This window comes from Watersipora subatra, chromosome 7 (genome assembly GCF_963576615.1).
Source record: "Watersipora subatra chromosome 7, tzWatSuba1.1, whole genome shotgun sequence".
Classification (NCBI taxonomy): domain Eukaryota; kingdom Metazoa; phylum Bryozoa; class Gymnolaemata; order Cheilostomatida; family Watersiporidae; genus Watersipora; species Watersipora subatra.
In genome coordinates, this window is record NC_088714.1 from 65,101,490 (window position 1) to 65,128,668 (window position 27,179).

At 38.8% G+C, this 27,179-nt stretch overlaps 2 protein-coding genes across 4 annotated transcripts; one reads left to right on the forward strand and one right to left on the reverse strand.

Annotated features, from left to right (window-relative positions):
- Nucleotides 1-8,921: 8,921 nt before the first annotated feature.
- Nucleotides 8,922-10,240, reverse strand: LOC137401000 (uncharacterized). The gene is made up of 2 exons (XM_068087341.1): nucleotides 9,191-10,240; nucleotides 8,922-8,972 (listed from the first exon to the last, which is right to left on the reverse strand). The coding sequence occupies exons 1-2, from the start codon at nucleotides 10,238-10,240 to the stop codon at nucleotides 8,922-8,924; spliced, it is 1,101 nt and encodes a 366-aa protein (XP_067943442.1).
- Nucleotides 10,241-11,420: 1,180 nt separating this feature from the next.
- LOC137399949 (uncharacterized abhydrolase domain-containing protein DDB_G0269086-like) lies at nucleotides 11,421-26,616 on the forward strand. 3 transcript variants are annotated; one of them, XR_010979195.1, is made up of 12 exons: nucleotides 11,421-11,515; nucleotides 12,306-12,403; nucleotides 12,585-12,614; nucleotides 14,262-14,458; nucleotides 16,228-16,330; nucleotides 16,656-16,812; nucleotides 20,505-20,703; nucleotides 20,951-21,212; nucleotides 24,273-24,426; nucleotides 24,930-25,115; nucleotides 25,896-26,215; nucleotides 26,419-26,616. XR_010979195.1 is itself a non-coding variant. In XM_068086218.1 (11 exons), exons 2-11 carry the CDS (start codon nucleotides 12,317-12,319, stop codon nucleotides 26,066-26,068), a joined length of 1,548 nt encoding a protein of 515 aa, XP_067942319.1. In that variant the 5' UTR covers nucleotides 11,421-11,515; nucleotides 12,306-12,316; the 3' UTR covers nucleotides 26,069-26,616. The 3 variants fall into 3 exon arrangements, 2 of the variants coding, with proteins under 2 accessions (XP_067942319.1, XP_067942320.1); XM_068086218.1 differs by having other exon boundaries at nucleotides 25,896-26,616; XM_068086219.1 differs by having other exon boundaries at nucleotides 24,273-24,419; nucleotides 24,941-25,115; nucleotides 25,896-26,616.
- Nucleotides 26,617-27,179: the final 563 nt, after the last annotated feature.

The following is a 27,179-nucleotide window of genomic DNA, read 5'->3' on the forward strand; positions in this document are numbered from 1 at the left end:
GAACATTCTAGAATATATCAAGATCAGAATGAGTAATACCACACAGTTTGGATCGCAAAAGAACAAGAGCACGGAACAACCAGCTCAACTCAACCTTTTCAAAATGAACACCGACTCCTTTACCGTGTGCTTAACATAATGCATAGCGTCAAGCCTGACCTTGCATAATGGCAAAGCAAGAAGCAATGTCACATAAGCAATTGTGAAAAGGCTTCAAATGTAAAATACAAAATATTCCAAAAACATGGAGTCAAACATAAACCAGTTGAATCATGAAGCGTTACCGGTGTCTTTTAATCAGGCATTTAAATATGTACTCAATTACTTTATTATCGTTATCGCATTTAAAGAAAGTTTAGATTTTAGCCAGTCTGCCACTCGGCCTGGTTAAAAATCTAAGTGCTTTACTCATTGCCACCAATTCTATATGCGCTTGCAATAACAAGTGATCATATCTTTAATGTGAAATATATTTGTATACAAATATAAACAACACAAACACTAGAGGAAAACACGAATGCAGCTCATCTACTGTCTTTGGGTGAGTGAAGCCTCATATACGAGTCCTTCGTGTTCAGCTCCACATTTTTCCCTCTTTGACTGCCTGATGCCCAGCTGGCAACGTAGTAGGACGATGCAGTCCAACGGGCTGGCTAGCCTCGATGTAGATACTTCCACTGCACTTGGCTTTTAATTTGTTTGCATTTCAACAGCAAATAGTCTTTCTAGGTTTTTTAGTTTTAACCTACTTTAGTTGACCTTTTTATTAAGTTTAGTTCATTGCATGTTATTCCATGCTATTTTTGTAATATAACTAATTCCACTGAGAGAATAGCGCTGCTCAAACCTTTCCCACATGGCCGAAGCTAATAAAAAGGATAAAACGTGATCAAAATTAAATCTAACTTGTGTAGAAAACAATTTCAAAGAAATTGTGAGTGAAAGGTTTGAGCCTTAAACAACAATAGAACTTAGAGTGTCTCTAACACAAGAGCCAAGGTATGCACAAAAGGTAAGTTACAAAAGCTGGTTTACAAAAACATTAACTAAACAATGTATTTAGTAGAACTAATTTGTAAGAATTAACACTGTGCTAACAGGCATCATTTGAATTTTAGTTGTGTCATACCACTAAATGTTGACGCTTGCTGGTCTGGTTGGGCCAGAGCCAGCATGCAACTGTTATATGGAACTGTACCATGTATAGAAGGTTTCTGGTTCAATGGTTTGACAGGTAAGTTGAGCTAGGCGATCCATATAAATAAGTGGTAGTCTAGTGGCCAGAATATATTATTTACAGAAGTTATACATAAAATTCATTGGCTACAGCAATAATAAAAAAAGTGAGGGCTACAAATTTAGGTAAAGTCATGAAAGATGCTATGGGCTATGTATCTGTAACGATAACATAATATATCATATAATTATTATGTTATCCATAATATATCCATAATAATAGCCACCGATTTTTAGTATGACCCGATTCAGATGTTATAATGAGCTATCTTTAGATTAATGAGTTGGACTCAGGTGCCCTAAGCCTATTTGTAGATCGGCGGTTATTGGGTTACATAGTTCATTACACATCCCCAGCTTTCTTCCAACCGATATGTAAACTCTGCCAACATTTCCAGCCATTGAGCAACCTGTGCCGAAGGCTCCTTTCGTCGACATAACCACCGGAGCGAAGTGTGGTTACTCCTCAGTATAAACTGTTGTCTATATAAGTAGGGCCGGAAATGTTTTACTGTCTTAATCACTGCCAAGCGTTCCTTTCATGTTATGCAATAATTCATTTCAGCAGGTGATAAAGTCTTGCTGTAATACGCCACCACTATTTCTTGGTTATCATGTTTCTGTGACAGCACAGCTCCCACACCCACCGCACTAGCATCGGTGTCTAGTATGTAGGTTTTAGACAGATCTAGATATCTCAGTAACAGAACCGTTACCAAACCCTTTTTTAGTATTTCGAAGGCCCCTTGTTGTGCCTTGCCCCATCACCACGACATGTTCTTGCTGGTCAGTTGAGAAAGGGGTTTCGCATTTGTAGCATAATCTTGAAGGTATTGTCTGTAATATCCAGCAATTCCAAGAAATGCCTCGAGCTCTGACAAGTTTTTGGATGGAGGCCATTCCTCTACCCTACAGAGTTTTCCAGGATCGGTAGCTACACTCTCAGCACTGACCACATGTCTTAGGAACCGTACTTTGGAACGTAACAGCTCACACTTTGACGGTTCAAGTTTTAATCCAGCCCTGTGCAAGCAGTCCAGCACCTCTCGGAGCCTACTCACGTGGGTCTCAAAGTTGAGTGCCACCACTATCACATCATCTAAATACAGCAGTAACGTCTTCCAGTGTAAACCTTAGAAGACTTGTTCCATCAACTGTCGGAACGTGGCAGGAGCCGAAGTGAGCCCAAAGGGTAACACCTTCCATTGCCACAGTCCATTGGGTGTTGTGAATGCAGATTTTTCTTTGGCATCCTGGTCCAGTGGCACCTGCCATTATCCACTGGTCAGGTCCAGTGTGTTAAAGTATCGACTTCCTGACAGTGCGTCCAAGCTGTCCTCAATTCTGAGTATCAGGTAGGTGTCTTGATTTGTGATGGCGTTGAGTCTGCGGTAGTCAACGCAAAACCTCCACTTGTTATTTTTTTCCTCACTAGAACCACTGGAGAGCTCCATGCACCACTCGCGGGCTCGATCAACCCCTTGGACAACAGTTCCTGAATTTGTCATTCGGCTTCAGCTTCCTTCTGAGGGCCCAACCGATGAGGTGATTGATGTACGCGGCGAGCTCCCTCTATGATAGTAATGGAATGTTCCACTAGAGTCATCCGTCCTACATCCTCGTCAGTGGTGCTGAATACCTGGCTGTACCAATTCATTAAGCAAGCTAACTGTCATTATTGCTGTTCATCTTGACAACCCCGACATGTGTCTTCATACACTTGTTGCAAGTGCTTTGGGACCCACGTAGATCCGTCCTCTAGTTTCACGGTCGTTAATGCTGCTCCTTGAGAGAGCTTTACCTCTGGCGTTTTTATGTCATTTTCCTCTATTTCCGTGTAGGTTTCCACCGTTTTTGCAGCAGGAATTCTCAACAGCTGATCTAAGGGGTTCATGCACCTAACCACAATCCTGCCATCTCTATGAGGGTGAGTGAAGCTAGTAGCTAGGGGTACTCCCCCTCCACTCTCCACTATTCCAACAGGGTAGTAGTTTCAAGTTGTGATCCGGCACTGCACCATCATTTCTGCATGGGCCAGAATTTCCACACTTCGGACTAACTGGACTTTGTTTTGTAGCAACCGCCCATAGCGGTACACGCAAAGCATTACCAAATCCTGAATGGTTATAGTAGGCTGACCAAAATCCATCTTGCATCTATGAGCAGAGAGGAAAAGCATTCCTAGAATCCCATTCTTGCTAATACTGCTTACAACAAAGCCTTCCTCAAATTTCATATCCCGGAGGTGGCCAGGCAGTCGAGCCACTCCATAGAAAGGCAGTTGACTCCCCTCTGCCAGTTGTCCATGTGTCGTACATGGCTCAAGCTGCTGTTTGAAACTTTGGGGTAGCTGATCAAACATGCGCTTACTGATCAGGTTGGTATTGCAGCCGGTATCTTAAAGGAACAGTGCCGGTTTGCCCCCACCTTTCCAGGTAAGTAATAGCTAGACCCATGTAGTCTCTTTAAACTTTCTGTCATATCTATCTGTGGCTTCCATCTTTCAGGGAGTTTCAGGTCTGAAGTACGGTCACCGTGGAGCTTCCGTCTTTCGGGAAGGTTGAGAGAACGTCTTTTGGTTTTTTGCTTCTGCCCGAGCTGTTTCTGCTAGGTTTCCCCCTGGTCGCTTTGAGGTGGATCCAACTCTTTGTCTTTGGTATCTGATTCTCTCATCAGTACCTCATATCTATTTTGAAACTTGCATTCGAACTTCTGGGCAGGTTCTGGTTGTCGACAAGCCTTACTTGGAGATTGTCAACTTCTATTGGTGTTTCTCATGTGTCCTTGTCGTACCTGTATATTTTTTTTTATTATTTGGGGGTGCCCTCTTGCAGCCAGTAGGCAGTCCTACTGCTGCAGCCTTTCCTCGTTTCCCGGCCCTGTGTTTTGAAACTTTCGGGTTTTCCATGGGTGAGTGGGACAAATCCTGTGGAGGTGACCCTCTTTCCCACACCCCAACACTTGAGGGGCGCCCGTACAGGTTGCCTTTCTGAGTGTCTGTCTATGTACCTGCGTTAGTTGGCTTGTAACTCCGCCATATCAGCCACCAGCTTCTGTAGTACTTTACTTATATTTGTTAGAGGGTCATTCCGGACTGAGTGATGTTTAACGCATCTTCCCCGTCTTCGTCTATTTGTCTGATGCGTGAGCTGCCTGGGAACAGTAAGTGGATTTGCAGGTATTCATTTCCTGTGCGTACAGGGTGGGTGTAGGCACCCCTAATAAGAGTCTTTGCAGCCCTGCGTGTCCTAATGTATTAGTTAAAGTGTCCCGCATCATGATGTTCCTGTGTACAGGAGATAGATCCGGGTATGCCACTGTCACTGGCTTTTCCACCAATGCAGCATGTTGTTGGAGACCGGTCTTGAAATCTAGCTTCAATACAGACAACTGAGCCTGAGCTCCTGTCCCGGTCATTCCAAACCGCACTGTGAGATTTTCAAAAATCCCTTCCACTGTTCTGGCCTTGCCACACGCTCGAGCTGCATCTTTCAGTACTTCCCGGAGGTGAAGTATACTAGCCAATGGTTTCCATCCATTTGGCATAACTACATCTTCAAATTGCTGGATGAAATATTCTACATCTCCTGTGCCATAAAACTCCGGTGCCTTGAATTGTGGTGGTCCTGGTCGCGGCCAGGACTACTACTACCACCATATAAACTACCACCACCGTATAAACTACTACTACTGTATAAACTGCTACTACCATATAAACTGCTACTACCATATAAACTACTACTACTATATAAACTACTACTACCATATAAACTACTACTACCATATAAACTACTACCATATAAACTACTACTACCATATAAACTACTACTACCATACAAACTGTTACTACCATATAAACTACTACTACTACCATATAAACTACTACTACCATATAAACTACTACTACCATATAAACTACTACTACCATATAAACTACTACTACCATATAAACTGCTACTACCATATAAACTACTACTACCATATAAACTACTACTACTATATAAACTACGACTACCATATAAACTACTACTACCATATAAACTGTTACTACCATATAAACTACTACTATCCTATATATCACTACTACCATATAAACTACTACTACCATATAAAAAGTACTTCTGCTTCTATTGCACCTATGCCAGCTCTTTCAGCACTCCTATTCCTCCGGGCTGCCATACTCTCGAATAATCAATAGAACAGGTTGTCTGGGAGTTATCCTATCCCACCGCTGCCACCAAATGTAATGAATTGCGGGCAACTGCCTTTAAAGTTGTACCCGATCGATTACTACCTGTTGTTATTGACTATGTTGGCCACTGAGTGTTGTGTAGTCCGGACAACGGCCCTGGTAATATATTGTAGTCCGGTTTTTTGTGTCCTTAAAACAGATACCGGATCGAATCCCATTACACCCAGATAATAATCCGGTTTAATAAATAAGACTGTTGCCGGGTAAAATACTTGTATTTTATCGTATTGTGTCCAAACACCAACTGCTCACTATAAAGTGCAAGCCCCTTTTATATATAACAAATTGCGGGCAAAACCCGGGTAAACTTGCCCAGACACGGAGAAAACTAACTAAAGGCTGTGTCGGCCATAGCTCGTGTTCTGGTAAACAATAATAATATCGTTTGTTCAATATGAAAATATATACAGTAATTACCATAATTTCATGAGTACAATTTATCATATAATTTACATACTATTATTAATCCACAAACAAAACATAAATGAAACAATAAGAATGAAAGTGTTATCGTGTTCTTTTAACTGCAGTAGTTATTTGTAGAACGGCGGCTATCGGATTACATAGTTCATTACAATAACACTGTTGATAAGAACTGTTGTGTTTTAGCATACTGATGCGAAGGATGTAACTTGGAAATGAATATTTCGGTGAACATTTATTTAACCGGAAACCGACTGAATCTCGATACGTTTATATAATAACATTACGAGAATAAGGAAACAATACTACATAAGTATTGATCTCCAAAAGAGTATTACGATTATACAACATCTCCCCTTCCCGGGTTGATAAAATTAAACAGCCAAATAGCAGGCCACAAAACATGAATGGATAAAACTACTACTACAAACTACGTAAAGCAATATATGAATAAAACCATTATTCAATATAGTAATGTTGACAGGATTGTCGAAAGCATGGTGTACTATATGCAATTCACTATAGATCTAAAATTTTACGTGGCCTAATAGTTCGGCCAAAACTAGACTGTTTTGCACTATCATTTACTTTGGGAGAATCGGTTGGTTCTAACGGAACTATGTTAGTGATATTCCGCCTGACTACACTCCCCCTGCTATCCTGCACCACCACTGAACGGGGCGTTGTGGGGGAACAACCAACAACTTCAGCGTCTCGTTTCAAGTCCCGAACATGAACATTACTACCTGGACTAAGGCAAGGCGGGACTACAACACGACGTCTTTCATCAAAGTTAGCTTTACACTGAATTCGACTGAGGGACTCTTTGGTACGGACAGCTTCCAGATCTGGCTGTTTGGGAGTTAGAACTGAAGGCAGAGAGGGTAGTGTTGTGCGAATTTTGCGACTCATTAGCAGTTCACTCGGGGAGAGACCATTTTCTAGTGGAGAAGACCTGTATGCCATCAGACCTAAATAAGGATCTGGCTCTTTCTTGAGGATTTTCTTCATGGTCTGGACTGCCCGTTCAGCAGCACCATTTCCTTGTGGGTGTTTGGGAGAACTGGTGATATGTGTGAACCCGTACGCCTTAGCAAAAGACCTGAACTCATCTGAGGCGTACTGAGGGCCATTGTCCGAAATTAAAACCTCAGGGACTCCATGGCGGGCAAAAATACTCTTCATGTGTAAGATCACTTTGGAACTAGTGGTCTCTTTTAACAATGCAACTTCGATAAATCGAGAATGATAATCTACTATTAGCAAATACCACTTGCTGTCATAAAAAAACAAATCACTGCCTAGTTTTTCCCAAGGACGGTTGGGGAATTCCGAACGGAGAAGAGGAGCTTGCTGAACATTAGACTCCTTCCTGCACGCTTCACACCTACGCACCATTTCAGCTATCTGTTGGGACATGCTAGGCCACCATACTGATTGGGCAGCTCTAGCTCGGCACTTTACAATACCAAAATGGCCACTGTGAATTTTTTCAAGGACCGAAAGACGCTCAATTTGGGGGATTACGATACGGTCATCAAAAACCAGGACACCATCAACTATAGAAAGCCTAGAGCGGCACTCAAAATAGGGACGTAGTAAAATCTCATGAGAAGGGAGGTACGTAGGCCAGCCAGACCTCACATAACTGAGAACGCGGGAGGTGACCTCATCATGCTCTTGTTGAACTTTCAACTCCTCTAAACGAGGTGATGAGGCAGTGCAATAAAGTGCTGACACAGCAAACAACTCAACATCCTCCATTAACATAACATCATCTTCACTGATAGGACCAAGAGAACGTGACAACGCGTCAGCAATAACGTTATTCTTTCCTGAGATGTGTTCAACACGGTAGTGAAACCTCATGAGACGCATTCGAAACCTCTGGATACGGGCTGGGTTTTTGTCTAATTCTATGTCGTTCAGTAGTGGGACCAAGGGCTTGTGATCGGTTTTTATCACTACTTTCAAGCCTATGATATAATCTCGAAACTTTTCGCATGCCCAGACAACACCTAAAGCTTCCTGCTCAATAGTGGCATACCGTTTCTCGGTTTCACTCAGCGCTCGAGAAGCTGCACTGACTAATCGCAACTCCCCATCATCTTGCACTTGAAACAGGGCAGCACCGATGCCACCTCGAGAGGCGTCTGTGTGTATAACTGTTTCACGTTGTGGGCTATATGGTGCAAGTTCTACTGAACGCTTCAACTCTTCCTTGACACCATTGAACGCTTGTTCCTGAGCTCTATCCCAAATCCACACAGAATTTTTGTGAAGTAACTCTCGCAATGGAGCACTGAGTTCACCAAGCTTGGTGGTGAACTTGCTGAGCTGGTTTGCCATACCTAAGAAACTACGGACATCCTTAACACAGGTTGGCTTGGCAAAACTTTCAATGCCTTGAATAGCCTCAGGGTTAGCGCGAATACCGGAAGCAGATATGACATGACCGAGAAATTTTATGCTGCTGCAGGAGAACTTGCACTTATCAACATTTAGAGTCATACCAGCCTCAATCATCCTACTCAACACAGCACGAACTCTGGCATCATGCTCAGCAGTGGATTTTCCCCATATGCACACGTCATCCATATGGACTATTACGCCTTCGAGGCCATCCAGAACTTGAGACACAATTTTGGAATACAACTCTGGGCTAGATGACAGACCGAAAGGCAACCGATTAAAAGCAAACCTACCAAATGGAGACAAGAATGTGGTTAACATTTTTGCTTTAGGGGAGAGAGGAATTTGGTAAAAACCCGAATTGGCATCAAGGACAGTAAAAACGGTACCATTTCTGAGTTTGGCAAGACTTGACTCAACGTGAGCCATTGGGTGAACCTCTCGACGGACAACTTTGTTTAATTCTGTGTAGTCAACACAAATTCGGACTTTTTTGTTGGCTTTAGGAACAACAACCATAGGGGCGCACCAATCGGTAGGCTCACTGACGGGGGACACGACACCTTTGGTAACCATATCGGCTAGCTCTTGTTTAACATTAGGCAACAACGGATAGGGCACGGACCGTGGGGTGTTGATAGCGAAGGGTCTGCAGTCAGGGCGTAATTCTATGCCTACTTCCTGTTTCATCTTACCTAAGCCTTGAAAAAGTTTAGGAAACTCACTACGAAATACACAAGGTGCAGTAGTATCGTAAACAGAGTCTACATCACATTCACAAGATATCAAACCTAGTTTAACACATGCACTGCGACTAAGTAACGCTTTGGTTTGATTTACAACATACATTGTTTCACTATGACTAACGTTATTGACAGTAAGTACAGCCCTAAATGAACCTAGTACTGGTATCTTAATGTTACCCGGGCCTACAAACTGTTTCTTTGTTTTTTCAAGGGCTACATGTACACAGAGTGTACTAGGTAGTATGGAAACGTCTGCGCCGGTGTCCAACTTGAACTGAACGGGCGCATCGAGCTTGTCAACAGAGATGGTTTTTGTCCACACACCCACACTGGTGTCGGTTATTTCACCAAGGAATATGCGTTCTTCTTCTTCTACTTGGCTGATGTTGGGTTCAGATTTAGATCTACACACTTTAGCATAGTGACCGACCTTTCCACAAGATTTACAGCTAACGTCTTTGGCAGGGCATGTTCCTCTTGTATGCGTCAAATATCCACATCTGCCGCATGGAGTGTTATTACTCAGCTTGCTGACGTTACTACTCGCTAGGTGGTTGCTCCTAGACTTGGGTCTGCTGCTGCTTTGAACTCTTGAGACGGCGTCGACGGTGTCAGATTTGTTTGCCGCAGCTCCTCCATGCCCAGCCAAGTCTTTCATGTGTTTGTCCACCTCTTCTGATTGTCGAGCCATGTTAATGGCAACTCCTTCTGTTAGCTGGTCCACATTCATCTTTTGCATTTCACGGCTGCAGTCAGTGTCGACGATGCCAACTACTATACGGTCTCGCATTTGCTCAGACCTGTTTGAAAACTCACACCTGTCTGCAATGTCATTAAGGGCTCGGATATATTGCTCAACTGTCTCTCCTGGCTGTTGATCGCGTCTGAAGAACCTAGCCCTTTCATAAATAATGTATTTACGTGGGGTAAAATATTGCTGAAAAGCTTCAGTGACTTTTTTGTAGCTTTTTGCATCATCAGCGGACAGACTTAGGCCATTAAATATGCCTTCACTTTTACTTCCTAGGCAGTATAAGAAACTGTCTATCTGCAACTGCTCTTCATCTTCACTGAGCTTCGCTACTGCATGATAGCGGTTCCAACGAGCAAACCATTCCGTCCAGTTTGCCGGGTCAAAGTCAAACTCCTTCGGAGGATTAAATTTTGGCATTATATGTTAGAGAACGTATCTAAATATATGCAATCAGTGTTTGTGCATCTAGAATTAGCACGTACTGGGCACCATGTTGTGTTTTAGCATACTGATGCGAAGGATGTAACTTGGAAATGAATATTTCGGTGAACATTTATTTAACCGGAAACTGACTGAATCTCGATACGTTTATATAATAACATTACGAGAATAAGGAAACAATACTACATAAGTATTGATCTCCAAAAGAGTATTACGATTATACAACAAGAACTACAAGATTTGCTGACTGATGGGTACGTAATTTATGTTTTTATTTCAGTCATAATGTCATGAGATATTGGAACTACTAGGTTGTGAGTGGTACTCGTGCGATTACGATGCTGTGTTGCTGGTTTGTACATTTGCCATCACGGCAAGGAACACTAGATAAGAGATAATATATGATGAATTGAATCGGCGTTTCTACTCAGAAACTTGGGCATGATAATCTTTACAAAAACAAGATCTAGCATGTCAAGAGAAAAATACGGCAAAAGCAGTTTTCAAATTTAACTTTAGCTGCTAACGGTGCACTTTCCAATTTTGCAGGGTTTGGGAGATAGCATAGATCAGAGTTGTTAAATAGATTCTTAACGGTGGATAGAATGCAAATATAACTCATCAAAAGATTGGCTAATTAGTTAGTTTATTTATTAACCGGCAAAAATCTGCATGTTGCGGTGTGTTATACGTGTGTGCAAAACATGTATGTTAAAGAAAAGTGAATTGTAACGATATTTACATAGTACGTTAACAAAAATGGTTCACAGCTAATTTCTGAAATACTCGATATAGTATATAAACTAGACTTTAAAGTAGAGCCAGCAATCTTACTAATTAATAAGAGACGCAAAGGATTTCAAAATAAATATATACTACAGATACTTTCAAAGAACTTTAGCATCGGATAATGACTGATAAAGTTTTCTTTCCGCATTAGCTGAAAGTGAGTACATAATTTTAGGGTGTACATTAAATTCATTACAGTTGCATTTATGATTTTTATTTATTAAAAGATTTAAATTTTGTGCAAACAATGTATATTCATTTTGCGCGAAAACTTTGCCGGTGCTATGCAAAACATATTTACTGGTTGCCATGTCTACATCCTGATCCAGGGCCTAGTTTTGATTGTGATTTGATTTGCTTTGGTTATCGTTATTGTCCTGTTTTGTTTCACGTGAGCAACGAAATTGCATGTTTATCGGTCGATTGGGAGCTTTAATGGTCAAGTATTAAATATAAAACAAGGTTTGTATTTATTCTATATATATTGCATTTAAAATAATAACTATTTCACGACCTGTATTATCACGGACCATTCAATCGACAGCCGAAACTAGGTTCTGACTGGTGTTTTTGATTTATGCAGTTATATAGTTGCTTAGCTTGAGATTGTAAAAACATAAAAGGTTAACAGTTTAACTTACTGTTTTACTGTATGTATATTTATTATAAGTCAAATTAGACAATAACGCTATCTTGTGATAAGTAAAGTTTCGTTGTTTATATTTGGTTCCATGATTGCGGCTATGTATAATGCAATTGCCGTTTAAGATGTTGAAATGTTCAAGTAATCATTTTCTTGTAACATTTGAAAAAGTTTGATGGATAAACAAGCATACGCAAATCTTATTAAAAATACCAAAAATTTTGTTCAATCGAAGTTTTGAAACGTTACAACAATGATCTGTATTTTTCTATTTTATGCCCAAGAAGTAAGTATGCTTATTTTTCGCTTTTGATGAGGATGCTTTTTAATAATCATTGCTTATGTATGTCTTTCAATTGTTTATTATCTAAAGTGGTTGGATAACTTGAAATTTGTTGGTTTTGGTATTTCCTTTTCATGAATGAAAAAAATATTCGGTTTCATCTTGGAAAAAATTTATACTTATTTTTTGTCTACTCTTAGCTTGAATAAAACTGTTTAACTGCTAATTGTTTTGGTGTGGTAGTAAGATAATGTGCAACTATTTTTTGACATGCAAAAAATACTATCAGCTTTAAAGTTGTTAATACTATTAGAGCTTCATTCTAGGAAAAGACAAAATGGGTTGCGGTTCAAGTGCCCCAGCTCACCAGCCTGTTTCACACCATAAACCCCGACCACAGGCTTCAGTCAGACCTCAGCAGCAGGTTAGTTCTATCAAACCCCATTTGATAGTTTATCTTTAACATCCCTACCAAAGCCACTACTTTAGACATTGGTCTGCTACATTCCGATCTTTTTAATTTTTTATTGTATAGCCTTAAAAATAGTTATTTTGTCAAAGTTACTTTGCAGTCAGTTCTTAATTTGCTTGAATGATGTATTTAGCAACAGCCGGTTGCGGCGTATAATCCACAGGTAAGTAGTGGCTCTTATAAATGGTAACCCAGATTTTTTGCTTGTGTGCTCTTCACTAATCCCACCAATAGCACTGCTGTATGTCTAACTATGGTCACCATGCATATTAACCATAAAAAAGTTTGTTGCTGCTTTTTTGCATGTGCTTTTTAACGTGTCACGAGTTTGTATGTCTTTGCTCTCAGCACTCCCAGCATGCTAACCAGCAGCAAATGGCACCTGCTTCTCAACCAATGCCGTCGCACACCGCCACAGCTTCCCAGCCACCTATGGGCCAACGCTCGACAATGGGTGGTTTTGGTACAGGCTACAATGATGAGGTAATATAATGAGTATCCTGAATAATATTTTTAACTGGTACTACTCCTAGTACTCTACCCCTGAACCTATTGCATGTTTTCTGTACAGTTCGCTCTAATTGTTAAAGCATGTCTGACTTTTAATAGACTTTTTGATAATCTTGTGTTTTTGAAGTGCAAGCTGCATGTTATTAATGACTTGAAACCATGTTCAAAACATTTTTTGCTAGTGTTCATAAGTGTCTTACTATGGCTTTAACAAAAAAGCTGTGTTAACACATGTAATGCTACTCACTGCGGGCCCTCTTTGATTTCTCAGGTGACAGTATGTTAGTGATGTGTTTCTCATTATGATAATTTGCCAAATATGTTTATATTCTCGCAACTGTGTTCAACATGGCATCATGATGGTCACCTGGCATGCATAGGCTATTAACTAATGCTATGAAGTTTTTATTGACCAGCTGAGATGGCAAATACTTGAGTATGAAGACGCTTATCCATATTCAGTAATTGCGTTTTTGTGTTTCTACGCTCTACTTTAGTAGTTGCCTTCTCTTGTTGCTGTCCTTCGCACCCCCCCCCCCCCCCTTACCCCTAATTATTGCTAGAAGTTCTTATACTCTAATTGCTTGCTCTTGACACAAAGAGTAGTTGTGTTCTTTTCGTGCATCCGCCTTCCTTTGTCTCATTGATGCCACATCACAGAGCATAACAAGAGTTGCTGTCTGGACGTTGGTTCTTTGTTTACTAAGGAACAGCAAAACCTACAGAGCAAGCTTTTTATGCTGCCATTACAGTGCTACTGATAGGCTAAAACTCACAATTCTGGTGATTGGGTCAATCATAAGAATGGGTGTCTAGCAGGCTCGATAAGGCAACTCACTGCTTCGCTAATATATATCTATAGCTAGTCTGTAATTCTGTGTTTTGGTTTATTGCCCTGGCATACTATCATTGCTATTGGAACTTATGAGTGATCAACAATGTTATTTTACTTGTAAACTTGTACACACAGACAAAGCATGAATTACCTACATTAGTTCTTGAAGATATATCACTTTAAAATACACTTCTGGTTTGATCAGTCGATTAGGTTGTCTGTTCTTTTTACAAAAAATTGACGTTCTATGGAATATAATCTTATTTGAAATTTCATTGAGTTAGGAAGCTAAGCTTTTCATTTAGTGAATAAAGTCATTTAATTTCTTTACTAAAAAAGTTGAAATAAATAAAACTATTTCTTCTCCCAAAACAATTGTACCTGCATTTTTAAATGAAGTGATTTTTTAAACGCGCCTCACAGACTCATCAAACAATGTGAAACGAAGTACATTATTTTTTGTAGCAAACAGAAATAGCGGTTAAAGATATAAAAACAACAAAGGAGCTTTTGCAACAATACATAGACATCGACAACAAAGTACGGGCCTATGAGGCCAAGTACACACTGAAAAAGTACACGGAGATGCACACGGAACACGCCGCACTTCAGGAGACCTGTGTCAAACTAGAAAAGGCTTACCGTGAAGCCCAGGAAAAAACGTAAGTTGTGTCAGCTTTTCATAATGGGCTGTGTAAAACTATGTCTACAGAAAACATGCAGTATAAGTTAAGTTGGTTAAAATATATCAAAGGTACTAAAAAATATCACAAAGGTATAAAACTACTTATGAACGCATTTAAAATTTGTAAATGGTTTTCTAACTGCGCTTTTATGGATAAATGCTTTAGCCGCTGACGGCTTGCTGTCACTTACTCTAAAGGTAATTTCTAAGAAGACATCAATTTAGCTTGAACCTCGGCATTTATTTTTGTTTTTATAAAGCATGATGTTTGTTGGAGCGATCAGACCTACATGTTACCGTATATTGTAGTAGTAGTTTATATGGTGGTAGTAGTTTATATGGTAGTAGTAGCTTATATGGTAGTAGCAGTTTATATGGTGGTAGTAGTAGTTTATATGGTAGTAGTAGTTTATATGGTAGTAGTAGTTTATATGGTAGTAGTAGTTTATATGGTAGTAGTAGTTTATATGGTAGTAGTAGTTTATACGGTAGTAGTAGTTTATATGGTAGTAGTAGTTTATATGGTAGTAGTTTATATGGTAGTAGTAGTTTATATGGTAGTAGTTTATATGGTAGTAGTAGTTTATATGGTAGTAGTAGTTTATACGGTAGTAGTAGTTTATATGGTAGTAGTAGTTTATATGGTAGTAGTTTATATGGTAGTAGTAGTTTATATGGTAGTAGTTTATATGGTAGTAGTTTATATGGTAGTAGTAGTTTATACGGTAGTAGTAGTTTATATGGTAGTAGTAGTTTATACGGTAGTAGTAGTTTATACGGTAGTAGTAGTTTATATGGTAGTAGTTTATATGGTAGTAGTAGTTTATATGGTAGTAGTAGTTTATACGGTAGTAGTAGTTTATACGGTAGTAGTAGTTTATATGGTAGTAGTAGTTTATATGGTAGTAGTAGTTTATGTGGTAGTAGCAGTTTATATGGTAGTAGCAGTTTATACGGTAGTAGTAGTTTATATGGTAGTAGTAGTTTATACGGTAGTAGTAGTTTATATGGTAGTAGTAGTTTATATGGTAGTAGTAGTTTATGTGGTAGTAGCAGTTTATATGGTAGTAGTAGTTTATATGGTAGTAGTAGTTTATATGGTAGTAGTAGTTTATATGGTAGTAACAGTTTATATGGTAGTAGTTTATATGGTAGTAGTAGTTCATATAGTAGTAGTTTTAAGGGAACGCTTAATAAAGTACATCATAAATGGAACCTTTTTAATTAGCTAGATCTCTGTACAAAGTATCAACGTTCACCACCAGAACAGGTCATGAATGGGGTTTGAACTCTGCTAATGTACATGCACAACCCAACCATGTGCCCCATACTGAAACCCAGCATATATATAAGTTCTATCAGGCTCATCTTAGTGTAGGGGATACGAGATTACATTTAGCTAGCTACAGTCGTGGCCTGCATTAACATCCAATAAAGGGAGGTTTGCAGATGAATGGAGTAAACTAACGCAGTTCAATAAAAATCACTAAACAAACTAGTAGAGCATTTTAGTCTAGGACGACAAGAGCTGAAGTCATCGTCTCTTCAGACAGAATAGAAGAGGCGAGGTCTTCGCGCCCTCGGCCAATAGTGTCTTCTGAAGGCTATTCATTGGCATACATTATATTGTTACGCCAATGGTTTCCATTAAGTCAAAATCGAGTAGCAGGAACTCAGCACCGTAGTGTTCTCTACTGATCTAAGTAGATAGCTGTTTCATCTATAATCCACTTTTAACGCGCTAAGGGCAAAGGAGAAGGGAGAGTATGAAGATTTATTCTCAGTTTGGAGCAAGTCAATTGGTGGTAATCAGGAGGAAGAGAGCGATCCCAATGTTATGAAAGAAAAGGTACGTTAATGACAACTTACTTAACAAGCTATCACCAACTGAACTCATCGTTTTTTTCACACTTTGGAGTTGTCTTATTTTTGCGCATTATTTTGTGTTTATGTTATGATGTCATATGGATATATGGAAATATAGGGTTATTGACTCAAGATCACTCTGATTTATACATTCTTACTCTACCAAATACCTAATTAACCTGAAATCACACAGAAATTAAGCAGTTGCTAGCCAGTTACGATACTATTTATGCAGAGATAGCATTTGGTAGATTACGTGTTATTATTGGTTGCTGGTTGCTAACAAATCACTTGAATTGACTAATTAGAAAGAGTGGATTGAGGCAAAAGGAGAAGAGGAAGTAGCTAAAGCAGAGCTTGAAGCGGTCAAGGTTAAATTAGCAAAAAGTGAAACGACACTACGAGAGAGTGAACCTTTCTTTGAAGAACTTAAGGCTAAGCATAAAGAGCAAGAGGAGCTCTTAGGTGAGTCCATCAAAATCTTATTTTCTCTCAGGTTAGCTTTTGATTTAGATCACTCTCGTAATCATTGCGGAAATAACTGGAACTCTATCTATAAGATTTGAGGTTAACTTATTACGCTATTTGTAACAGGTCAAGCAAAAATCTTTTCCATTTGCCAAGTTTTTTGGTTTAGCGGAGAACCTCCAGTCGCACTTTTGTATTTTTAGTTACAAACTTTATGATAGCTTTAAGGTATGTCTTAGCACTTAAGTTTGTTTAGCTAAAATACATTATATTTTGTGATTTTTTTTGTATTTGGAGGTCCAAGATTAGAATATTGCTGTTTTTACTCCGAATTGAATTATTAACCTCTTGACTTTCTTTTGGACACACTAAAGCATGAACAAGTTGTGTCCCTCATAAATTAAAGTCCTTAGTCAGCATTTAACAGTGTGTGTCGCATTGCATTGTGGTTAGGCTTCGGAGCAGCGTGTTAGAATTTTTGAGTTAGAAAGTTGTGTTAGCAGTGTTATATATGCAGTTAGTGTGCAATCCTTGATTTAAGTTCTCCGACAGCTCGGGAAGGAAGCTGTTATGGTACACCGATTTGCTGGTGTATATTGTAAGAGGTTCTCCTCTCGTTATAGCTCGAGTAGAGACCATATCTATAAGTCGAGTTTGTTTAAGTTCATCGTAAGAGCTTGACAGTGTGGTTCTCTTCTTGAAATAAAGTGCAATGTAGGCATGCATGTTTTATTTTCATGTGTTTGTTGACAAGTGTCAACGTTGTTTTATTTGGTTTTTCTATACACATTTTCAATAAAAGTTAGCATTATCTTTTTCTAAATTCTTAGTCAAAAATTTATACGCAGTTTTGATTTAATCTGTTGAAGTCAGCTACTCATTTGTTACTTGTTACCTTTTATATTAATTTTGCTGTCAAGACCAATTATTATTATTTGTTGAGGCAGTAAAAACAGTCACATTCTTTTTAGCACTTTCTGAAATGTGTAAAAAGCCAACAAGCAGCAGTCGGCGTGATCTGGCTCTAGTTACACACAAAGTTATATTTCTATTCACTGAAATGGTGCTCTTTATAACACTTGCTGTTACATGGTTCTTACACTACTCTGAAGTAGGCATACAGGCTTTATTGATTACAGCTGTCAAGAATGTGTTCAAATAATCAATAGAAACACGCAATGGTCTTTTCCTGATTGGGCCACTTGCCCTTTTGTTCTATAATGTGGCTAGCTAACTTCGCTAGGGCGTAGTCACGCAAGCCTAAACTGTCAGAGTTAGCTCCAGTTAGAAGGTAGATTAGATTACTTCTAGTGTGTGCAGTAGGGGCAGCCTTTATTTGTCTTCTCGAAGTTATATGGTATCAGTTACAACAGCCAACCCCCAACAACATTGTTTTACCTTGGCTGCATCAAATAGGTTTGCTTGGCAGAACATCACACAAGGTTCGTGTAGCGTAAGTTACATAAAAAGAATTGGTCAATTGTTATTGCAACATATTTAGAGTTGTCTTTTTATTTGCAGAGGGAAAGTAAGTCTATTTTTATTACTAGTTTTTGAATATTACCTTAATAATATATTATTAGTGGGTGAGGTTTTTAATTTGCCTCTGCAATATTGAACATGAAAATATAGTCATAATGTGTTTGTTTTATTGTTTTGGCATTTTATGCAATGCGATAGAACGTGTTGAGCATTTGAAAGATTTGTTTAGTAAAATGCTGCTGCAAAAAACAAATTAAATATATTATTTTGATGCACTACAGCAAATTAATTTTTATCAAGTATGTCAGATTTTATGCATTCTTATCAAGTTTTCTTTATGAAGATCTTTAGCTCCGACATCTGAGTTTATCTTTTCATCTCAATATTTGCTACCAACACAAAGATTATTGACTTGTTTCTTTGGCAGTTTTACCCTATATCACTATAATGCCATCATTAATACTATAATACCATCATCTCTAGATAGTCCTTAATAGTACCTATACCACCATCTCTAGATAGTCCCTAATAATACCTATACCACCTCCTCTAGATAGTCCCTAATAATACTTATACCACCTCCTCTAGATAGTCCCTAATAATACTTATACCACCTCCTCTAGATAGTCCCTAATAATACTTATACCACCTCCTCTAGATAGTCCCTAATAATACCTATACCACCTCCTCTAGATAGTCCCTAATAATACCTATACCACCTCCTCTAGATAGTCCCTAATAATACCTATACCACCTCCTCTAGATAGTCCCTAATAATACTTATACCACCTCCTCTAGATAGTCCCTAATAATACCTATACCACCATCTCTAGATAGTCCCTAATAATACCTATACCACCTCCTCTAGATAGTCCCTAATAATACCTATACCACCTCCTCTAGATAGTCCCTAATAATACTTATACCACCTCCTCTAGATAGTCCCTAATAATACCTATACCACCATCTCTAGATAGTCCCTAATAATACCTATACCACCTCCTCTATATAGTCCCTAATAATACCTATACCACCATCTCTAGATAGTTCCTAATAATACTTATACCATCATCTCTAGATAGTCCCTAATAATACTTATACCACCTCCTCTAGATAGTCCCTAATAATACCTATACCACCTCCTCTAGATAGCCCTTAATAATACCTATACCACCTCCTATAATAGATAGCCCCTAACAATACCTATATCGCTATCTCTAGATAGACCCTAATAATACCTACACCACCTCCTCTAGATAGTCCCTAATAATACCTATATCACCATCTCTAGATAGTTCCTAATAATACCTATATCACCATCTTTAGATAGTCCCTAATAATACCTATATCACCATTTTTAGATAGACCCTAATAATACCTATATCACCATCTCTAGATAGTCCTTAATAATACCTATATCACCATGTCTAGATAGTCCTTAATAATACCTATACCACCTCCTCTAGATAGTCCCTAACAATACCCATATCACCATCTCTAGATAGTCCTTAATAATACATATACCACCTCCTCTAGATAGTCCCTAATAATACCTATACCACTATCACTTCACTCACTTTTGTCTAGATATGTTACGGCTACTTTCGGCGTTACTTGAACACCACAATTTGCTTTAGTTCCTGCTTGTCAACTTGCAGAACTCTAATAGTAAGAATGAGATAGTAAGTTTTACATCTGGTTATCTTGAGTGGTAGTTGAAGCCAATTGTATGGGGTAGATTACACAATCTAGCATGCCGAGGTTGATGGTCTGGTGTAAAGTATCATAACTTCTTTTACATGTAAACAGCTATCAGAACACGGTAGCAGTAACAAATAAGAGCATATTTGTTAATAGCATAGTTGTCTACACTTGTAGCAGTAGTAAAACAACTCCATTCATATGGTAGCAAAACACTGCAGGAAATGGGAGTTTTTTTCTCTCAAAAAGTGTTGATAATTCTAGGTATTTACGTGCATGTGGCAAACTACCTGAATGTTCATGCATCCTTTAAGAGATTGGGTCATAAGAATTCAATCTCCTACAGCACTCTTAATAAACACTTATCTGCCAATAACATCTGGAAGTGCTTGCAACTCGAACCCTTTTGTGCCACCTACAACTATTTTCTGATACGTCTGCTTTGAGTGGTCAATTATCACGGCACTCTTTCTCTTGTTGTAATTTTTGCTTATTTTTTCTTGCAGCGGCCATCTTTAAAGGAAAGTATGGATCTGATCATGAAAATAAACTGGAAGCAGAATTTGACTTCTTGGATGACAGAAAACAGAGAGTGGGTGCCGCCCGCTACAAATGGACAAATGGTAAAAACCTTCTAAGTCATGCTACTTCACAGCTATGTGTCGCCTGCAAGAAGTGGATGATGTTGCCGACAATGAACCCTGCGTAAGTTCACTATGAAAATAGACTGAGGTCTAAACTTTTGCTTCAATTTCACTATTTACCTATTAGCCTGATAGTTTGTGTCATTTTCTGCTCTGAAAATATTTATACCTTATACCAACTCTGCTAACAAGAGATGCATGTTGTTTATGCATGCCACTTGTCACAAGAAAAGCGTTTTTGCATGTGAGAGTTTGCTGTAACTTGAAAGCGATTTCGGTATATAACATGTATATCTATGCTTTTATAGTGATCAGCAAGGGCGTTACGTAGTAGCGACAGAAGCAAGGAATAACATTGTCGCGGCAGCCCAGAACATAACGTCTGCAAAGCGATACCTCAACACTATAGAGTTTCCCTACTGCAAGCCAGCAGAAGTTGCAGTGCTAGAAAAGGCTGCTGCCCATGTCTACACTGACATGCAGAGTCATCAAAGACATCAATATGTCTATGCCAATGTCTATCACAGCATGTACCTTCGGTGTAAAGAGCTTGTCAAGTGGTTTGCACATGTAAGCATTTTATTCTGCCTCACCCCTTTTCAAAAAAGACAACTCTGTTTTAATGATTATGTTTCCCTTTTGTTTAAGCGGACAAAAATGGTTATGCCTTTCATGTCCTCTTGCTATCTAATGCTACCTTATGCTATGGCACCAAATGTTATGCTTTATTACCTTAAGAAAGGGTAGGCTTCTTACCTTTTGAGGGCTTTCAAAAATGGGAAATTTGAATAACTATTCAACCCAATCCATTAACCTAGACCATATCATGTTTTGGTCACACCGCCATGCCATGACCACCCACTGTGTTTTCTTCTATTTTCATACCCCTAATAATACCTATACCGCCATCTCTAGATGGCCTATAATAATTCTTATACCACCATTTTTACATAGACCCTAATAATACCTATACCACCACCATCTCTAGATAGTCCCTAATAATACCTATATCACCTCCTCTAGATAGACCCTAATAATACTTATACCACCTCCTCTAGATAGTCCCTAATAATACTTATACCACCTCCTCTAAATAGTCCCTAATAATACCTATACCACCTCCTCTAGATAGTCCCTAATAATACCTATATCACCTCCTCTAGATAGTCCCTAATAATACTTATACCACCTCCTCTAGATAGTCCCTAATAATACCTATACCACCTCCTTTAGATAGTCCGTAATAATACTTATACCACCTCCTCTAGATAGTCCCTAATAATACCTAGACCACCTCCTCTATATAGTCCCTAATAATACCTATACCACCTCCTTTAGATAGTCCCTAATAATACTTATACCACCTCCTCTAGATAGTCCCTAATAATACCTAGACCACCTCCTCTATATAGTCCCTAATAATACCTATACCACCTCCTTTAGATAGTCCCTAATAATACTTATACCACCTCCTCTAGATAGTCCCTAATAATACTTATACCACCTCCTCTAGATAGTCCCTAATAATACTTATACCACCTCCTTTAGATAGTCCTTAATAGTACTTATACCACCTCCTCTAGATAGTCCCTAATAATACTTATACCACCTCCTCTAGATAGTCCCTAATAATACTTATACCACCTCCTCTAGATAGTCCCTAATAATACCTATACCACCTCCTCTAGATAGTCCCTAATAGTACTTATACCACCTCCTCTAGATAGTCCCTAATAATACCTATACCACCTCCTCTAGATAGCCCCTAATAATACCTATATCACCTCCTCTAGATAGACCCTAATAATACCTATATCACCATCTCTAGATAGTCCCTAATAATACTTATATCATCATATCTATATAGTCCCTAATAATACCTATATCACCATATCTAGATAGTCCCTAATAATACCTATATCACCATCTCTAGATAGTCCCTAATAATACCTATATCACCATATCTAGATAGTCTCTAATAATACCTATATCATCATATCTAGATAGTCCCTAATAATACCTATATCATCATATCTAGATAGTCCCTAATAATACCTATATCATCATATCTAGATAGTCCCTAATAATACCTATATCATCATATCTAGATAGTCCCTAATAATACCTATATCACCATCTCTAGCTAGTACTTAATAATACCTATACCGCTACTTCTAAATGGCCCCTAATAATGCCTATATCACCTCCTTTAGATACATGTCTCTTTGACTCTGTGACCTTCCTGAAATTGATAAAATGTGACTTCTGTGTTAATATCACCATAACTTTATTTTGTTTAAAAGTTTTCAATTCAAAGTTACATGTATTTTAAATTGTCCTTCGTAACTGCTTATTTCATATTTGTATAAAATTTAAGAAAAGACTACAATTTGCAAAGCGAAGAAGCGTAAAATGTAAGCACAAGTCTAGTTAAACTCGAGCGAGGGTTTACTATTTGTAAGCACTTTCAGTTCTACTCTTTCTGGCGGACAGCAAATACTAATATTTTGCAATAGCTGTGTGTCATAGCCCAGTTTCAGAGCTCACCTTATGTTAGATCAAATTTGGCTGGTTTTATGTTTGCGCGACATTTTTTGACCAGATGCAAAAAAAAATAAAGCAAACCTACACGTGGTTTTATCCATAATTATGCAAGAGGTTAAGCCATGGTTAATCAGTTTTGGCCACCATTGTGGCATCTTTTACATTTGCACTTTTCATAACATACACCAGTTGCGTTAAGTTCATGGTCTAACAGATGATCAGCTCGTAAATTATTATCAAGAGTATATTTTAACTCTTGTAGAGCTTTCTATCTCAAGAGAGAGGCACAAATTTTTTTACAATAAGAAAAACTAACCTTACAACTTTAATTCATTACAAAGTTTATTTTGTTTATTTTTAAATGGTCCCTTTGTGATCTCAACTGGATCATATATGAGAGCATTTTCTGTTTGATCAAATGCAATTTGATCAAACAGCTGTAATACATGACTATTAACTTCTAAGGCCATTTCAAGAAGTTATCGATCTTTGTAATGTTTCAGCAGACATTCATTCAATTCCGGAATTTTATTGACAATCGCTTGCTTTCGTCTCTCCGTATTATTCCAGGGTATTACCTTCTCCTCAAGTACGCCTCTTTGAACTGAATAAATTTGCAATTAAAATCAACATAACATTGACATAAGTAGTTATGGTACACCGGCGCCTGAGCCGGTCTTTTAAAGAGAGCCATGCATAAGGAAGGACTTGAGGAGTGTGCTTGACAACCAAAAGACATTTAGATAATAGCAGGCTGAGGTCAATACTTGAGAACTAGTCTGCGCTTAAAAAAAACGACCTTGTTTCATGGAACCCCAGATTCTTCGTGGAGTTGTTAAAACCAGCAAACAGCATACATTTATATTCATAGTCAGCAGTAGTGAAGGCAAACATCAGTTTAAAGTCTTAACATTATATTTTTAAAATCTGCTAGAAACTAGATTTACATAAATGATGAGAGACCGGTTATGCATGCATCAAAGAACTTCATGACACGCTGAAGGCTTTGCCGCTCAAAATGACACTATTGGCAAGTGCTGCCTCTATTCTCAAGTTTATTCACATACTGATCTGGTGTTTCTTCAGGTCTTGACTGAAACAATATCTGAGGATCTGAAGGATGCCACGACTGCTGCAAATGCCAAAGCTCAAGAACTCCGACAAGAGAGGTTAAATCTAATCTCAGTTAAAGTTAAGGAAGAACTTCAGCAGGAAGTGACCTTTGAAGCTCATGCTGCAGGTAATTTCTTTATGGATAGCTTATTTACACACGCCAGCTCTCCATCATTTCAAAAGTCTGAAACAGATTTACTCGATTGACCTTTTTTAATATTCTTAAGCCCCATTAAGGTGATTGATTTCAACTGCTAAATGGTTGATCATCTTGCAATTAGTAAAAGGTTTTTTAGTTGTTCCACTAAAGGCTTGTTAAACTAAAACAGCAAAATTTAATTTGTTGTTGTATGATATTCCAACACTAACAGGCCAATAGTCAGACACAAGGAGGCTTGTCGATAGTGATAGCTCTCTGCTTGCTTGCATTTTTAGCCAACAAAATAAATCTGTTAGCTCACATTTTTGTTGCAAATTTTGACTAACTCTTAAAATAATGCAATGAACCAAATGTAGAGTTTGCTTTTTAGTAAAAAAGAAAAGTTCATTTCTTTGTCTGCAGTAATTTAGTGGTTAGCATAATTTGTTTCAAATTGACAGGCCCCTGCACTTAACCTTGTCCTTTTGTAGAGCAAGAGGAGACAGAGGACTTGGGAGAAGAAGAGAATGCTGAGCAGGTGTTTGAGGCAGAGGGGGCCGCCGGAGAAGATACCAGTGAGGAGGAGCCTCCTTCAACTGAGATAGAGGCAGACCAGCCATTCAACCCTGTGCCCCTCAAGGAGCTCGTTCAGGCACCGAACAAGGAGGATCTCTTTGGTGAGAAATACCTAAATGAGAAATCTTTGTAGTTATGTGACCGTATTTGGAGTGTGAAATATGTGTGAATGTTTAGCTTAACCAGTTTATCAATTTTTCCATCTTTGATAAGTCTATCAAAGTTGCCTGTTTCTATTTTTGTGCCAAGAGTATCTGTCATTTTTTATCAGGCTCCCTCTTACACTTTTTTGTTACATTCGTTCCCCAACTTTCTGGTGTACTTCTTTTATTCGAATTCTTTTGTCAAGCGCCTTTCTGTCACACTCATCCAGTCACACTTTCTGTCACACTCAACCAGTCACACATTCTTTGGGTCTCTTTTTCTGTCACACTAATTTGTCATGCTTCTCTTTAAAAAATGCTCTGTCACACCCTCCCTGTCACACCATCACTGTCATACTCTCTCTGTCCCACCCTCTTTGTCACACCCTCTCTGTCACAATTTTTCTGTCACAACTTTTCTGTCATTACCTTCCTGTCACACATCATTTGGTCACACCTTCTCTGTCACACCCTCTCTGTCACACCCTCTCTGTCACACCCTCTCTGTCACACGCTTTTGTCACACCCTCTCTGCCACAATTTTTCTGTCACAACCTCTCTGTCATACCCTTCCTGTCACACCCTCTCTGTCACACTCTTTTTGTCACGCCCTCTCTGTCACACCTTTTTTGTCACCCCTTTTTTGTACCACCCTTTCTATTTGTTATACACTTATCACGCTTTTGCTATCATCCATATTTCTAGTCATATAATCTCTTACCATCTGATCTGTAACAGGTGACGCCCAGGAACTGTATAAGAGGCATCAGGAGAACCTTGAGGAGCTAGAAAAAAACCAGATGGTAAACAAAGCTCGCCAGGAACAAGGTCTGGAAGAGAAGCTCAAAGCTCGTCGCAGCAAGCGGCAGCGACAGGCAGCAATTGCTGTCGAGGAGCAAGCCAATAGCTAAAAGCCTTTCTTCTTTATCTTTATCATCTCTTATTTATACTTCTTAATATTCTTATTACTTCTTTTATACATATTCTCAAGTCGATAATTTCCACTTAAAAGAAAACATCGTTTTATCTACATAAATTACTGTGATAGACCCACAGAGGTACAAATTACTGTGATAGACCCACAGAGGTACAAATTACTGTGATAGACCCACAGAGGTACAAATTACTGTGATAGACCCACAGAGGTACAAATTACTGTGATAGACCCACAGAGGTACAAATTACTGTGATAGACCCACAGAGGTACAAATTACTGTGATAGACCCACAGAGGTACAAATTACTGTGATAGACCCACAGAGGTACAAATTACTGTGATAGACCCACAGAGGTACAAATTTGAACAAGTGACTGTATCAACTATTATGTTTTTCTGTCTTTTCAAATTTGCCTGAGTTAGTTAGGAAGCATGAAGCTACATGGGCACCTCATCTGGTATGTTACACACCGTATGTGTAGTCTGGTATGTTACACACCGTATGTGTAGTCTGGTATGTTACACACCGTATGTTACACACCGTATGTGATGTCTGGTATGTTACACACCGTATGTGTAGTCTGGTATGTTACAAACCGTATGTGTAGTCTGGTATGTTACACACCGTATGTGTAGTCTGGTATGTTACACACCGTATGTTACACACCGTATGTGAAGTCTGGTATGTTACACACCGTATGTGAAGTCTGGTATGTTACACACCGTATGTTACACACCGTATGTGAAGTCTGGTATGTTACACACCGTATGTGAAGTCTGGTATGTTACACACCGTATGTGTAGTCTGGTATGTTACACACCGTATGTGAAGTCTGGTATGTTACAAACCGTATGTGAAGTCTGGTATGTTACAAACCGTATGTGATGTCTGGTATGTTACAAACCGTATGTGTAGTCTGGTATGTTACAAACCGTATGTGAAGTCTGGTATGTTACACACCGTATGTGAAGTCTGGTATGTTACACACCGTATGTGTAGTCTGGTATGTTACACACCGTATGTTACACACCGTATGTGATGTCTGGTATGTTACACACCGTATGTGATGTCTGGTATGTTACACA

Excerpts from the sequence above, each read along its gene's own strand:
- LOC137401000 (XM_068087341.1), bottom strand. The coding sequence starts at position 10,240 with ATGCCAAAATTTAATCCTCCGAAGGAGTTTGACTTTGACCCGGCAAAC. Across the intron at positions 8,973-9,190 it reads CTGTACTTACTGTCAATAAC|ACCCTTCGCTATCAACACCC; the intron begins GTTAGTCATAGT and ends CCCTGACTGCAG.
- LOC137399949 (XM_068086218.1), top strand. The coding sequence starts at position 12,317 with ATGGGTTGCGGTTCAAGTGCCCCAGCTCACCAGCCTGTTTCACACCAT. Across the intron at positions 24,427-24,929 it reads CTTTGAAGCTCATGCTGCAG|AGCAAGAGGAGACAGAGGAC; the intron begins GTAATTTCTTTA and ends GTCCTTTTGTAG. Across the intron at positions 25,116-25,895 it reads GAACAAGGAGGATCTCTTTG|GTGACGCCCAGGAACTGTAT; the intron begins GTGAGAAATACC and ends GATCTGTAACAG.